The sequence below is a fragment of the Pygoscelis adeliae genome, unplaced genomic scaffold (genome assembly GCF_000699105.1).
Source record: "Pygoscelis adeliae isolate BGI_AS28 unplaced genomic scaffold, ASM69910v1 Scaffold286, whole genome shotgun sequence".
Lineage (NCBI taxonomy): Eukaryota > Metazoa > Chordata > Aves > Sphenisciformes > Spheniscidae > Pygoscelis > Pygoscelis adeliae.
The window spans coordinates 9760762-9775952 of record NW_008825076.1 but is presented as its reverse complement, the minus strand read 5'-3'; the positions used below and the strand labels follow the sequence as shown (position 1 = coordinate 9775952).

Here is a 15191-nt window from a genome sequence, read left to right as displayed (position 1 = left end):
GTTTCGGTGGCGGGTGGACACCAGGAGTTGCCCTTCGCTGGGTGTGAGTTAGGTTTGTCCTCCGCTGAGTTGTTCGTGCCCTTACGCTGGGGCGATTCTGTCGACTGGTGCCCTGGGAGATCACCGTCCGGTTGAGCGTGGGGTTTCTGAGGAGCCCCGGTCGCCCCGGCCCCCACCCCCTCGTGCCTTACAGCCTGCGGGATCAGCTTTTTTACCGTGTCTAACCGAGAGAGACAGTTTAGAAGAGGGAGCATTCCCTCGGTACAAGGTGGATGGTAGAGCAGTGAGCTGGGTGATTGCAGGGTCGTTGGAGACAAAGTTCCTCCCTCTATATGTTTTTTCCCCCCCCAGGCTTTACGAACGGGAGGGATGGGGTCTGGCCGATGCCCTTCTTGCAAAAGAATGCTATTTTTATTTGTCTAAGTAATAATTTTGGCAGACCACCTGCCTAACAAGCAGGGTTGCAGCCTGCTAAGTAGCTGCTACTGGTTTATCAACACAGAGCCACAGGTTTCACCACCCGCTCGGACATTGGCCCTGCACGTGACGCCAATGACCCCGTGGATGATCGCCATGCTCCGCCGGGGAAGAGGACTGTCGGGGATCAGATGAAAAAGAATCAGACGGCCGATGACGATGACGAAGACCTGAACGACACCAATTACGATGAGGTGACGAGATTTTCATCATCCTGGAGATGTTTTTCCCCAGGTGGAAGAGGAGTCCCGTAGCTCCCCGCTCTCTTTCTGTGAAACCCGGTATTAGCTGAGGCTTCAAGGCCAGAATTTCCTGTAGTTTGCTAGCAGCACTTCCCTTTTTTCCTTTTTTTCCTTTTTTTTTAATTGAGACCTCATTATACGTAATGGCGTAGTGCTTGCAGATTTTTCTTGTGGTGTCGGTCCACGTGTTGTGGTTTAATTGTCTATACAGAGCCCTGGGAGTCTTGGGAAGAGATCCAGAAATAAAATATTAGTTTAAGTACTTTGGAGGATGTATTTTGTATTCTCCTGCACAAATGAAATCGAAGCTCTCGTGCTTTGATATATATTTGTCTTTATGTGGCCTGTGTAGTCTCGCGTCTTTAAACCCCACTTTGGTTAGTGAAACGTCGCGTTATTCTTCTTGTTTGCTTTCAATAGTTTAAAAAAAAAGCGGTTAATGGAAGAAAATGGCCTTTCTATACTGGGATCTCATTTATTGCTTAATAAAAGCAATTTTGAAGCAGTTTTGCTTTTGCAATGGTGTGGGAGGTAAACGCTAGGGGTGGTAGAAGAAAGCTGCTTTTATTTAGGGACGTGTTAGTCTGATGCGGTGTTGTTAGAAGTAGCCCGCTCATCCATCTTCGTCGTTCGGGGTGACTGTTGGCCGTAGCAGGAACGTAACGGGAGCTTTAAACTGAGGATACTGCTTTTTTTTCTCTTTTTTTCCTCTTTTTTTCCCCCTCTCTCTCAATTCTTAGTTCAATGGGTATGCTGGGAGCCTGTTCTCAAGCGGTCCCTATGAAAAAGACGATGAGGAAGCAGATGCTATTTATGCGGCTTTGGATAAGAGGATGGATGAACGCAGGAAAGAAAGAAGGTAGGATAAATTCCAACGCTGGCGTGGGGTGTTTTCCTGTTAGTTTGTGTTTTAGAGTTTTCCTCTACCTCTTCCATTTTCCGGTTCAGATTTGTCCTTGTCTGCTGGGTCCCTTTTCAGAAGCGTACGCGGTTTTTACTTGTTTTCATGCCGTACCTTTGACCCCGTGGCTCCCAGTTTTAAGGACGATGGGTATTTTGCACAGCTCGCTCTGAGAGTTGATGTGGTTGAATTGCTTCACTGTAGTTAATTCAGATTCACTGCAGTTCGTTAAGATGAGGCGGGGAGATGCCGAGTGACTGGTTCTGACGCATCACGTACCGCGCAGCACGCTGGAAATGGTTAGAAAAGTCATGTAATGCAGGTGTCTTGTAAATTGGTGTTACTTAACTTGTTAAACTCGCTACCTGGTCTACAGGTAAGAGGGCGTTAAAGGCTGACCTTCACTTGGTTGGAGACGTCTGTTTTTGCACTACAGCATTGTCTTATTTGATAAGGCATCTCTGTCATAACGTTGATAATCTAAGCTTGGAAAAAATGCCTTTTTTTTAAAATGCCTTGGCTCTGGTCAAACACATTTTTCTGTAATATCAACACTTTGTTTAAAGACTTGCCGAGCGTTACTTTGAGCATAACCTCAGTACTCCTTTTCCTAAGGGAACAACGAGAAAAAGAGGAAATAGAAAAATACCGTATGGAGCGACCCAAAATTCAGCAGCAGTTCTCAGACTTGAAAGTAAGGAAAAAAATGTCTGAAATGTGACTTTTATCTTTATGACACAGGAGAGGTGAACGTATGTTCTGCATTTCTTTTATGTTCTGCATTTCTTTGCTCAGATTTTGTGTGTTAGCAAACGCGTACTTTGTTATTCTCCAGGTTAGAGTTACTTTCTGTTGGAAAAATAAGTTAACGGGTACGAAGCTGGCAGCTGGTGGCGCGGCAGATCTTCTCGCTTTGAGGCTCTCTCCGGTACCGCAGTGTAATTTTCAGTCGGTTGCAGTGGCACGACTGTAGGCAGTGTAACCGGTATAGAATCATAGAATCATTAAGGTTGGAAGAGACCTCCAAGATCATCGAGTCCAACCGTCAACCCAACACCCCCATGCCCACTAAACCATGTCCCTCAGCGCCTCATCTACCCGTCTTTTAAATACCTCCAGGGATGGTGACTCAACCACTTCCCTGGGCAGCCTGTTCCAATGTTTAACCACTCTTTCAGTAAAGAAATTTTTCCTCACATCCAATCTAAACCTCCCCTGGCGCAACTTGAGGCCATTTCCTCTCGTCCTTTCGCCAGTTACTTGGGAGAAGAGACCGACCCCCACCTCGCTACAGCCTCCTTTCAGGTGGTTGTAGAGAGCGATGAGGTCTCCCCTCAGCCTCCTTTTCTCCAGGCTAAACAACCCCAGCTCCCTCAGCCGCTCCTCAGCAGACTTGTTCTCCAGACCCCTCACCAGCCTCGTTGCCCTTCTATGGACACGTTCCAACATCTCAACATCCTTCTTGTAGTGAGGGGCCCAAAACTGAACACAGTATTCGAGGTGCGGCCTCACCAGTGCCGAGTACAGGGGCACGATCCCTTCCCTGCTCCTGCTGGCCACACTATTGCTGATACAGGCCAGGATGCCGTTGGCCTTCTTGGCCGCCTGGGCACACTGCCGGCTCATGTTCAGCCGATTGATCGGTAGTGCCGATTTAAACCGGAGTGGCGACGGAATCTGCAGTAAGGGATAAAGCGATGTCGTCTCTACCGGCGGCGCCCTTCTGAGTTGTGCTCCGTTGGTGGAAGTGGGTGTTTATCAGCTACTTGGTGGGGATATGGGAGAACACAGCGATTCTGCCTGTTGAGCACTTTTCTTGTGGATATACAAGGTGGTGAAATTCATGCAGATTTTGATATTAGGCTTTTGTTTTGTGCTTTACTGTGACTTCACATCAGTTCTTGAGAAGGTGCTGCACTTCTGTTTTTGAGGGACTGGTTAACTCGTTGGTATTGGAGCAGTAGTTGAGCAGGATCTCCTGACTCTTAAGTCTTCTTTTAAATAAAATGTATTGTTTAAGCTATTGTCTAATGATTAGTAATAAACCAGTCAATGCTGCAGGCACTGAGATTAATCTGAATATTTGTAGCATTGAATTTAATAACAAAATCATTTCGGAATCTCAGTCTGGACTAAAACCAAATTCTGATTAAATGCATCTAATTCTTTTGTACGTTGGATTAGAAAAAAATCTGACCTTTGACCTTTAAGTGTTTAATTGATCTTAAATTCTTTCAAGAAAAAAAAACCTATTAAGGAATTAGAGCCGTTAAAAAGAACAAGTTTCTACAGCAAATAACGGTGACAACTCCTGTTTGAACAGCGGAAGCTGGCAGAGGTCACAGAAGAAGAGTGGCTGAGTATTCCAGAAGTTGGCGATGCCAGGAACAAGCGCCAGAGGAATCCCCGTTACGAGAAGCTGACCCCTGTACCCGACAGCTTCTTTGCAAAGCATTTACAGTCAGGGGAAAATCACACTTCTGTGGACCCACGCCAAACGGTGAGCACGAAAGCAAACCTGGTGACGATGTGATCTGTACTTTATCATTAGAGAGGAGGGTTAACCCGTGCATTCAGTAGTGGGATTTGGAAGAAGAGGTACTCGACCAAAAAAACTTGGTGTGGTTTGTGAGTCTGTCGAAGGAATTGCTGGATGTTAAACTCCTGCGCTTGCCGGAGTCTTTCAGTGCATACCCATTACCAGAGAAAACTTGAGGGTAGGCAGGGAGAGCCTGGTTCTTGTGTTGAAAAGAAACGCTTTCTTCCGTTTTTCTTTTCTCTGCTGTAAAATGGTGATAATGAGTTCTGGTGAGCAGAACCAACACCCGTTTCTGTTATAACGACATTTTGTGAAAATGGAACAGAGAATAAAGTTCAGTTTCACCTAATGGTTTAGCTGAACTCTGAAGCAATTGTGTCAAAAATTATTTGTCTTATTGTCAACTGGAAATGAAGTAATTTAGCTTGTTGCTGCATTGCCGCAGGCTACTATGGTCAGGCAGTTACAGGAGAAGCTGACTGGCACCAGATGTCCATGGGATGACTTTGTAGGTACTCTTGTTTAAATGTGCTAGGTTTAGATGCTTGTGCTCAAATTTTTCACTTTCCTGTTAGGTATTTCACTGACTTGACTAAACTTGCATAATTGCCTGCAGATTTACAAAACCTGTATGAGAAATGTCCCATTATTCAGGGAAGCACTGTTTCAGAAGTACCTATGGGGTTTTGGCATCTCTGTCCTGTAGCTGTTGGAGAAGAGGAGATCAGCCAACAGCCCAAATTATTTTTGAAATCTCAGAGGAGTTTTTAGGAATGTATTTCTCTCGCTCTTTTTTTTTTTTAGCAATTTGGTGGATTGAATACTCCGTATCCAGGGGGCTTGAATACTCCGTACCCAGGAGGAATGACACCAGGCTTAATGACACCTGGGACAGGCGAATTGGATATGAGGAAGATTGGCCAAGCCAGGAACACCTTGATGGATATGAGGCTAAGCCAGGTAAGGATGTGGGAAGGCAGGATCTGTCACAGGTATACCTGGGGTTGGTGGTGTGCTGCTATTTAAGACCTGGTTTTAGAAAAGTCTTTCATTCTCTTGGGTGTTAGAAGAAACGGCTCAACTGTGACATAATTTTGTGCTTCTCCTCCCCGAATCTCGTGCCCTCTACACTAGTAGAATTTCCTGAGAAATAACAGTTTGTCCCTGGAAGTCCTGGTCGTTATGGGAGAAGAGACTGCCCTGTTGTACCAGAGGTGAGCCTCAGGTGAACAGCACTGGTAGTTTTACCAAGGGTAGCATGTCTTCTACCCTGTGTAGGGATGCAGGACAAAATGCTGAAAAATACTACTCTTAAATCGTTGTTGACTTCTGTTCTTTTTCATTGATTTTTCCCATCTAAACCTGGTGTAAACTAAAAAGATGGGCTTTAGCTGGCAGGGCTGCAAGACCTTTTGGTGACTGAAAGCCAAGCTGCTTGTTTTCTGGATTTTTAGTGGTACTAAATTTTTAATGTTAAAATCGTGTGTTTTAGAGGTGGAAAAAAAGCTAATAAGCAAGGCTTGGTGTTTTCCTCCTTCCTTGGTTTTGGTAGCAGAGGAGTGCCTAGGTTTCTTGTGTCGCTGCAGTGTCTTTTCCAGTCTTCAACGTGCGCAGGCAGGCTGTGGGGCTATGAGCGGTCATTTCAGTAGCGCTGACTGTACTTTCCCAGGTGTCGGACTCTGTGAGTGGCCAGACTGTAGTGGACCCGAAAGGATATTTGACAGACTTGAATTCCATGATTCCCACACATGGAGGAGATATCAAGTAAGTTTAAGAAGGATTAACTGATTTATCCTCTTAGTAATGGCTGTGATCCTGCATATAAATGGAAATCTGTCTGAGCGGGTGGCTTTCTGCTAGAATTTAGTTTGTAAAAGATGATAGGTGAGATTTTGAGAATGAATTCTTTTAACATGAGATCTGGCATAGTCTTTCAGCTGATGTATTTAGCATCTGACCTGGATGCGTCAATTGTGGGGATTGTTTCTATTCTATCCCTGGACTAACCTGCCAGAGTGATGGCAGTGTGTGGCTGCCGGCCAGCCAGGAAATAACCTGGTTAATTGTACCTGTGTACTGCTAATTTAGACTTGATCTGAAAACCTCTTTAACCTGAAGTTTGGCACCTGTTTCGTAAAGAATTGCCATTTAAGTCGAAGTGATACGTGCAAATGTTGATGCTAATACTTGACTTAAATCAAGGCTTGTGCTTACCAGCTTCCAACTGCAAGTGCCCAGCTGTAATTCCTAAAAATCTTACTTAAATACTTAACTGGTTTTCACTGTGATCTCGCTGTGTCAGTGTGTATTTGTAAGCTTGTTTTGGTAGCGTGTAGTTTGTGTCACCAGTATGGAAACGTTTGAGGTCACAGTTATTGTGCATCTGAGTGTGGCTGTGAAGAACTGACTGTAAAGCACTTAGTGATTCAGGAGAGTTGTTTGCTAGCGTGCTGAAAACTTTCCTGCCTGTCTTTCCTTCTCCTTTAGTGATATCAAGAAAGCCCGTTTGCTCCTGAAATCTGTACGAGAGACCAATCCTCATCATCCGCCGGCCTGGATAGCATCAGCCCGACTGGAGGAGGTCACTGGCAAACTCCAGGTGGCTCGAAACCTCATCATGAAAGGAACGGAGATGTGCCCCAAGGTCAGAGTTGCTTTGCTTCCCTGCTGATCTTTGCAGGACAGTAGGAAAAGGTTGTGGTTACGAGCAGCATCATCTCTCTGTTAGGCTTGTATCAGGCTATATCTGATACGGCTTCACTATCTGCAGTATTGAAAGAACACATATTTTGCGAGAAGCTCTAATTTTAAATTCTTGTTTTGATGTGAAGGAAGATTGTTTCTTTTTCCTGACAGAGTGAAGATGTTTGGTTAGAAGCTGCTCGGCTTCAGCCTGGGGATACAGCCAAGGCTGTCGTGGCCCAAGCTGTCCGCCACCTTCCACAGTCTGTCCGAATCTATATAAGAGCGGCGGAGCTGGAGACAGATATCCGTGCAAAGAAACGCGTCCTTAGGAAAGGTGAGAGCTTCTGCAGGGTCAGGGAACAAAGTCTGAGTCTCCCTCTGTTTCTGTTGCATTGTATGTTGTTCAAGATGTGTCCATAAGTTTAAGTGCTTTTTTTTTTTTTGCATCCTTGGTGAAAATGCGGTTGTTAATAACGTGTGCCTTAATGCTGGAATTTGCTGCTATTGAGTCAAAGAGTAGAGTTGCTGAAGTATTTGTAAAACATCCTTCAGGGGAAAGCTGCTGTTACTGAGCAATTGCAAAATGACGTTTCACTTACCAAAACCAATTCCAACTTGATCGAAGTTAGACAGGTAGCTGAAAGCAGTTAGAAAATGATGCTCTAAGGAGAGAAGGGTGTTTTAACTGTCACCTTGTGATAGTTTTGGAAAAGATGCCGGACTTTTGAGTTCCAACTTGTCTGTAACCTGTTGGAGACCACAGTGATTCCTGGTGGAGGAGCTTTGGAGGCCCCGGGGCTCTCATATCATTGAGCCTGGTGGGCCTTGGGGTTTGCTTTACTGCAGCAAGTTCTGTGTTCTTGACAAACAGCTTTTCTCTGTGGTGCTTACCTAAAACCTTACATCTTCTGTTGTGTTGCACTTGGAGGTTTTCCTCTTTTGTGGAATTAGTCTTTTTCCAAACAATGACCTCTTTGACAGCAGTTGGTTGTGTTGTCCTGAACCCAGGTCTTCCTCGCAGGTTCATAGTATTAGTTCTTTGATTACTTTAAGTTACTGCGCCTGTATCAGTAGTGGTTAGATCCTTGATGACTATTGAGTTGTATCAATTGTATCTCCTCACTTTTAATCTAGGCAAGGAAAAGGGTCTGGTTTTAATACATTTACCAAATCACTGGGAAGCAGTCTGCAGTATTGAGTGGCTTGGCTTCAAAGGAAGTACGTTGCCTCCTACCTCTTACTATTGCATATAAAATTGCACATCTCTGGTGAAATGACCTCTTACTGCATATGGATGAAAGGCACTTAAAGGTTCCTGGGTTTGAAGTTGTAGGAGTTCAGATATTAACTATTCAGTAGCTTTTATTTTTCGTTGGCTAAGCAGTGCAGCGTGCTGTGAAGTGTCGCTCCTGTGACGCTGTGTGTCCTTCTCAAGAGCAGTAATAGATGCTGAACAGAAAAAAAACTTTTACATGAGCAGAAATAGATTTCTGAGTCCAGCTCGGGTAGGAGAACATCTTGTGTGAAAGCAGCGACTTACCCGTTAAGTACTGAGTTTTGCTTTAGACATTGTATTTGCGAAGAGAAAAACATCTTGGTTCAGTTTTTGGAACCACCTACTTAATCTCTGATACAAAGCTGTTAGTGGAATGGAACATGATTTCTCATTCTCTTTCCAATTTCTGCCGGTTAACAGCTTCACAGTGCTCCTCTGCTACCTAGGGAACATCAGTAATATGATGCTTGGAGCTGTTTGTATATACAGCCTTAAGATAAGTGGCGGTTTAACCCATTATTTCTCCTAAAATAAAAAAGACTGACTGCCAGGTAATGTCCCTGAAGTGTGGTCTTCCGTAATGTGTTTCTCTCGTCTGTTGGCTGTGTGCATTCCTTCCACCCAGCAGAACCTCCGGAGTTTTTAAAGCCTTTCTCTGACTGGAGAGCCAGCAAGCCGAGTGTTTAAAATGCATCTCCAGGTGTAAAAATCGAATGCTCTGTCTATGAAAACATGTTCTGTCCTGCTGAGCGATGCTTTCAGCTCTTGCAGGCTGATATGATTCACTTAAATTCTTCAGAAAAATCTGCTGCTGCTGCAGACTCGAGGAGAAACGGTTAATGCCCAAATCGTCGGTGCACACTACTTGTAAATGCTCTGTGTATTTCTGTAGAGCTGGGATGTGCTCTGGAGTTGAGGCCCAGCAGTGTGCCTCTGCCTTTGCCAGGAATGCTTAAAGGAACAGCCTTGCCTAGAAGCCTAGCTAGTTTCAAAGTAGGTTTAGATGCCTCTTCCCACCTGTTTCTGTGGTCCTGCAATTGTGCTTGCTTTATCGAAGAAGGATGTGCTCAGTCCTCTGTTATATAGCACTTTTGTGTACGATCACCATGGAAACAATGAAACTACTACCGCAATGCAGCGAATACTAGTAATCGGTGGTGTAAGTTGTAGGGACAAAAGGCTAAAAAAAGAACCAAACCCTTTAGTTTCTCAATGTATCTTTTAAGATACAAGGTTATGAAGAGACGGACTGAGAAAAGCTGTTGTTTAGACTTTAATGTTTCGGACAGCACATGTAGGACAGTCTGCAGAGAACGCAGTTTCTACCAGCAGTAGCTAACTCTTGGATAAGATTAAGGAAGCCTCAAAGACTCTTAATTAGATGGAGCCCATATTGGATTGCTGAAAGAACGCTTTGGGTTCAGTGGCTTAGGGTGTTAGTGTCAGCGATACCTTTAAGCTTTTACGCATCCTCCTGTTTTATTTTTGCATAGCGGGCCAATAACTTCTTGGGAAGCTGAACTGGGATCCATTAAGCTGTCAGGAGCTGCCTACGGGAAAACTAAATTGTGAGGGGACAGTTTCAACACCTGAAGAAGGAGGTTGTGTTATTAGTCAGTATTGAAGATGCTCCTTTTTTATAAAGGGAGACCCAGCACGATTAGGCTACCCAATTTTGAAGATCCTACATATGCTCGTTTGCTGAGACTGGAGGCTTTGTTCAGCTAGGTGTTTTACTGAAGAGGATGCAATTACAGCTTGTACAGGGAAAAAGCCCTTGGCTCTCCAAAACCTGTTTCCAATTAAAATTATTAATTAAGTTATTTTCTGATTTTAAGTTCTCATTGTTGAAGCAAGAGCTAATACAAGTACAGTTCCCTCCCTTCTCTCTTTCAGGAAATTTCATCTGTAATAGGACAAAGCCTTTAATATATCATCTTTAAAAAATACAGTTCTCTTTTTGGTAAACTACTTTGTCATGATTGACATAGCTGTTTTGCCTCTCTAGCCCTTGAGCATGTTCCAAATTCGGTGCGTTTGTGGAAAGCAGCCGTGGAGTTAGAAGAACCTGAGGATGCCAGGATCATGCTGAGTCGGGCTGTGGAGTGCTGTCCGACTAGTGTTGAAGTAAGTTTTTAAAAAAGTAGAATAAAGCAACCCCCTACACACCACTTCAGGGTGGTGGTAGAGCTTTGAAAACAAAAGGCAGAGTAAGCGCAGTATGACTTTTGTACCACGCGCTTTATGCCACAATGCGAAGGATGTGATGAGTAGTGCTTTTTTTTTTCTCCAGAGTTAATTGTCCGGTGGTCATTATATGCCTCATTTTCCTGTGTAATTGTTACGTTGGTTATGCCAGTGTACTGCTGTGCCTGCTGTAGCCAATTAGCCATGTTCGTGTTCATGTAGTGCCTCGACGATTGTGAAAACAAGCATATGTATAGCCTGGGGAATCGAAAACAAAATCGCTCGTTTCTGGAACGCTGAACCAGGGTGTAATATTCAGCTGTTTAAAAGGTGATGTGAACAGAAAATCTGAGTGCAGCAGCCCAACAAATGGAGAGGATAGCTTGAGGCGATTAGGATTGAGCTCTGCAGGCAGTAGTAGACTCCGTTTCTACTATTTCTCCATTGGTATTCTGCAGCCTGCTTATACTACTTGGGGACAACTGCCAACTAGTAGCAAACAGCATAAAGCTGCTTATCTTTGGGCCAACACTGCCATACGGCGGTGTTGTCATCTCCTTGTTCTAATCTAAAATACATCTTTTGTTGCTCCGCAGCTGTGGCTTGCGCTGGCAAGGCTGGAGACATATGAGAATGCTCGTAAAGTCCTTAACAAAGCCCGTGAGAATATTCCAACTGATCGTCACATCTGGATTACTGCTGCCAAACTGGAGGAAGCCAATGGAAACACCCAGATGGTGGAGAAAATCATTGACAGAGCCATCACATCTCTTAGGGCTAACGGTGTGGAAATCAACAGAGAGCAATGGATACAGGTATTGGCTCGGTCTTGGTTAGAGACCTAGATGAACTCTTCACGTTCCGTTTTGAAGGCTATTGATGCAAGATATTGTAGGATGGAGTCATTTTGCACTAGGTTTATCAGTGGAGATCCCCATGAAAATACAAGAGGTGAGGCTAAAAAGCTGAGGAGAGCCAAGGCCATAGTCGGGCGATACACTGGGGTAACGTTGCGTGTGTTGAGCTGAGGAATTTCTGGTTTACTTCTGTCCTGGAAGACAACCAGCTTCAAGTTGAAGCCACTGCTGCCTTAAGTAGGACAGAGGCTTTAAGCCTCCAGTGAAGGATTTATGTATTTTTTGCATATGTCTCTTCTGGCTTAAAAGGTATCTGTTTGCCAAAGAAGTCTTTGTCAGGTAGTGTTGTAAGAAGTCAATAAAAATATTGCATATGCAGGAGGCGAGAAATATTCTGTTAGTCCTTTTTTGGCTTGTAGTCCTGAGGTTGTGCGAAGTAGTCACAGCTGACATGTGGAACTGTGGTGTACAGTGACGTTTACAAAATGCAACCTCTGTGGAGGTTCATCCCAGGTCGTCGTAGTTTTGATGTTCTGTACTAGAAAAGTAGCAAAAAGTTGTAGGGGTTTCCAGTGTTTTGGTCACGTTCGAAAGCTGTGGTGCTTGAGTTTCCTGAGTTAGTGAGACGCTTCAAAGACTATTGCCATTTAAATGGCTTGCTGTTCAGGTTAAAAGAACCCCTTTCCTCCTGAATATGTACTGTGCTTTGTGTAAGCCTAAGTCTTTAAACCAGTTTACTACTAAAATCACTTACAGTGGGTCAAGGCAGCAAAATGTTCTTGGCGCGCTGCTTGAGAGTATTGATAATGAACGAAGTATGTGATATTAAACGGATATCCTTGTTAACATCTAAAAGAATTATAACTTTCTTTACAGCAGTAAAACAAAGGTTAATTTCAACTTCTGTTTAAAAAACCAACACCACAGCCTCTGCATCATTGTCTTCTCGAGTTCCTATTCAGTACTAGAACTCTTCCGTTTTGGTTATCTGATCAGAGGCCTTTTCAACAAGTTGAAGCAAGACACGCTTGGCTTTCCGAAAGCTTTGCATGTCAGAAAACTCCACTTTTCCATATATGCTCTGGTGAAAGAGCCTTTGCACCTTTAACTTAACACCGGTTGAGGGTGTATTCATTTAAATTCAGTTATTGCTTAGCCCTTATTGAGACTTAAGAATCAACCCAAAGCTGAAAGAAGATCAGTAGCTTTGATGTTACAACTCTTCCTTCTCAAATTCTTGCAGTTTTTTATTGGTCAGGTCCCTGTTTGGCCCAGCCCAGGGCAGGTCAGTGGAGCTGTAAGAGGAGACTTTTCAGGCTGGAAAGGTCACGCGTTGTCACACTTACTCCTTTTCAGTGGACGTGCTCTGTTTCTTAACCAGCTTCTGATTAATTGTGCGTACGACTATAGCACCTTCCTTGTGGGTGTAGGCTCACTAGTTAGGGTCAAGATGCGTTTGAGTAATAAGATATTTTTAACGTGGCAGTGACCCACAATGTGTCTGTGTTTGCGCATGGGGAGTTACTGTTGCGGAATCTAACTTCTTGTGCTGATTTCTCAAAATGAGCAGGGCTTTACTCTTGTTTCTAGGATGCTGAGGAATGCGATAAAGCTGGAAGCGTGGCCACATGCCAAGCAATCATGCGAGCTGTGATTGGGATTGGGATTGAGGAAGAGGATCGGAAACATACCTGGATGGAAGACGCAGACAGTGTATGTCCAGCTGTGATGCTGGGTTTTGGTGCTTTTTTGTTGGTGCTTTTTTATTTTTTTTTTAATTTTAATGGTGGGAAATCGAACCGGACCCTGGGAAATGACTTTTTTTTTTGTCGGTGCAAGTGGATGTGATTCCCACAACACCTGCCTACGTTTGGCCAGTCTGCCCGTCAGGAGGTTACTGTATCGCAGAGCTTTTTTCAGATTTGAATTTTTTCTAAGCAAAAAGTTGGTATTCTGATAGACTGTTCGCTGGTTTTGGTGTGGAATTTTTTTGTGTGTGACATCAACAGAGGCTGAGGGTCTGGTTAAAGGAACTGGGAGCTGAGTTTCAAGGCGTAAACGTTGTAGCTCAAGAGTTAACGTAAGACTGCACAGGGGAGTAGGTAAAAGTTTTACCAGGCTTTCTTTGCTTTAGGGGAGTAGTTTGAACATGCACTAAAAACTAAATTATATTTCAGCATGAGAAATGTTCACTTCACTGGCCTTGAATTGGGCTTACAGCAGTAGGGGGGCATATGCTGTGGCGTGTATAGTTTTGCCTGTAAGAGACAAATGAAGTGCAAACACGAGAGCATTTACAATGCCTTGCTAATTTTTCAAGCTCGCCTGTGTGTGTCAGTCCTGGTGAAAGGCCAGTGATACTTGTGCTCTGATAGAGGGACGCTTGAAAATTTCCTCCCTGCTTCTTTTAAAAAGCTGATAGTAACTGTTCCGTTCTATGTAATGCCCCAAATCATGTATTATTCTGAGTTATTGAGTTCTGTGTTGAATTACGCACGTGTAATTCTTTCTTGCACTTGATGTCAGTGCAACCCTAAACTGACTTGGTTCTGATCTGTTTTTCCTTAGTGTGTTGCTCATAATGCTCTGGAGTGTGCCCGAGCAATTTATGCCTACGCCTTGCAAGTTTTCCCGAGCAAGAAGAGTGTGTGGCTGCGAGCAGCATACTTCGAAAAGAACCATGGAACGAGGTACGTGTGCTGCATAATCCTTGGGTGGAGGGGTTCATCCTTGTTACAGGGTGATGGATGGAGGGGGAAGAAGAGCTACAAGATGATCCCTGAAGTGGTGCGTTGCACGTGCAGAGTTAGTTCAGCTGGTGGAAACTCGCTGGCGTTGTTTGCAGGTCTGACCTTCTTTGTTATTGTTGTGGTCAGAACATCTTTCGGTTTTATGAAGTCGTAAAAAGTTTTTTGGCAATAGGGATTACTTGGTTAAAATAGCTATGAATAGGCAAGGTAGGGACGGTCATCTTTAAGAAGGCATTTCTAGAAAAAATTGGGAATACAAATCACCTAGAAATACAGCACGTGGTTAATTTAATTTTCATAGGTAAACTGCTTCATTGCTGAAGTTGTCTGAGCGTCTCTGGCATGTTCTGATTAAACATACTGTGAATGTGTATCACATTCTGTATTAAGATTGGTGATATACTGTCACGGTTCAGGCCTCTTATTTTGAAGTTTATTCATAAAGCTTTACACATCTGAAACTTTCTGCCCAAAGTTTAGAATAAAGCAAACGATCTATGCAGTAGACCACTTATGCATGTGGAATCAGCCTTATTAAAGCCAACAAGCCTGTTGTGTGGAAGTGACTGCAGATGCTGAGTTCTGCCTCATTCAGGCCTCTTTTCTTTTTTCTTGAACAAGTATGTCTTTGCTTTTGATGTTGTTCTCCCATGTTTCCCAGCGGTGGCTGGCTTTTAAGCCCCTTGTTCTACCTGAAAAGTATATTTTCCAGACAAGAAAAAAAAAAAATCAGTAAGATCAAGCCAACTTCATCTAATAATTCTGAAAAACTTCCTGTCTCAGTTTCTACTAAGGTTTGTTAAGAAGAATGGCTCTTTCCAAGACAAATGAGCTGTTTGCGTGCAGGGTCTTTCCGCAGAGGCTATCAAACAAAGGTGTCTGAACAATGAGCCGTTTGTGGAGTGCTGATTTCAGAACCCTTGTGAAAAAAGACCCCACCCTTTCCTTGTTATGAAACCACTTATCAAGGTTTACAACGTTGGACTTTGCAACAATATTTATAACATTGAGTGATAGTGGAAATGGTGTGTGAGAGCTCGCCTTTGGCAGTATTTCGAGTGATTGTAACTTGCTCTTTCTTGTCTCAGAGAATCCTTGGAGGCTCTTTTGCAGAGAGCTGTTGCTCACTGTCCCAAAGCGGAAGTGCTCTGGCTCATGGGAGCCAAATCGAAGTGGCTGGCAGGAGACGTGCCAGCAGCCAGGAGCATTTTGGCCCTGGCTTTCCAGGTGAGTGTGTTAGACTTGTGTGATGGTGTTAAGTACGACTGGTAAAGAAT

At 43.9% G+C, this 15191-nt stretch overlaps 1 protein-coding gene across 1 annotated transcript in view; it reads left to right on the top strand.

Moving 5' to 3' along the window:
* Positions 1–502: 502 nt before the first annotated feature.
* PRPF6 (pre-mRNA processing factor 6) overlaps positions 503–15191 on the top strand; it is a gene marked incomplete at its 5' end in the record, with an annotated part of 25447 nt that continues 10758 nt past the window's right edge. Inside the window, 13 exons of the mRNA XM_009326899.1 lie at positions 503–671; positions 1460–1578; positions 2236–2314; positions 3944–4120; positions 4964–5119; positions 5829–5923; positions 6647–6803; positions 7016–7178; positions 10129–10247; positions 10904–11122; positions 12755–12877; positions 13733–13854; positions 15003–15141. Coding sequence (XP_009325174.1) covers positions 503–671; positions 1460–1578; positions 2236–2314; positions 3944–4120; positions 4964–5119; positions 5829–5923; positions 6647–6803; positions 7016–7178; positions 10129–10247; positions 10904–11122; positions 12755–12877; positions 13733–13854; positions 15003–15141 — 1837 coding nt within the window. The remainder of the gene's footprint in view (positions 672–1459; positions 1579–2235; positions 2315–3943; positions 4121–4963; positions 5120–5828; positions 5924–6646; positions 6804–7015; positions 7179–10128; positions 10248–10903; positions 11123–12754; positions 12878–13732; positions 13855–15002; positions 15142–15191) is intronic.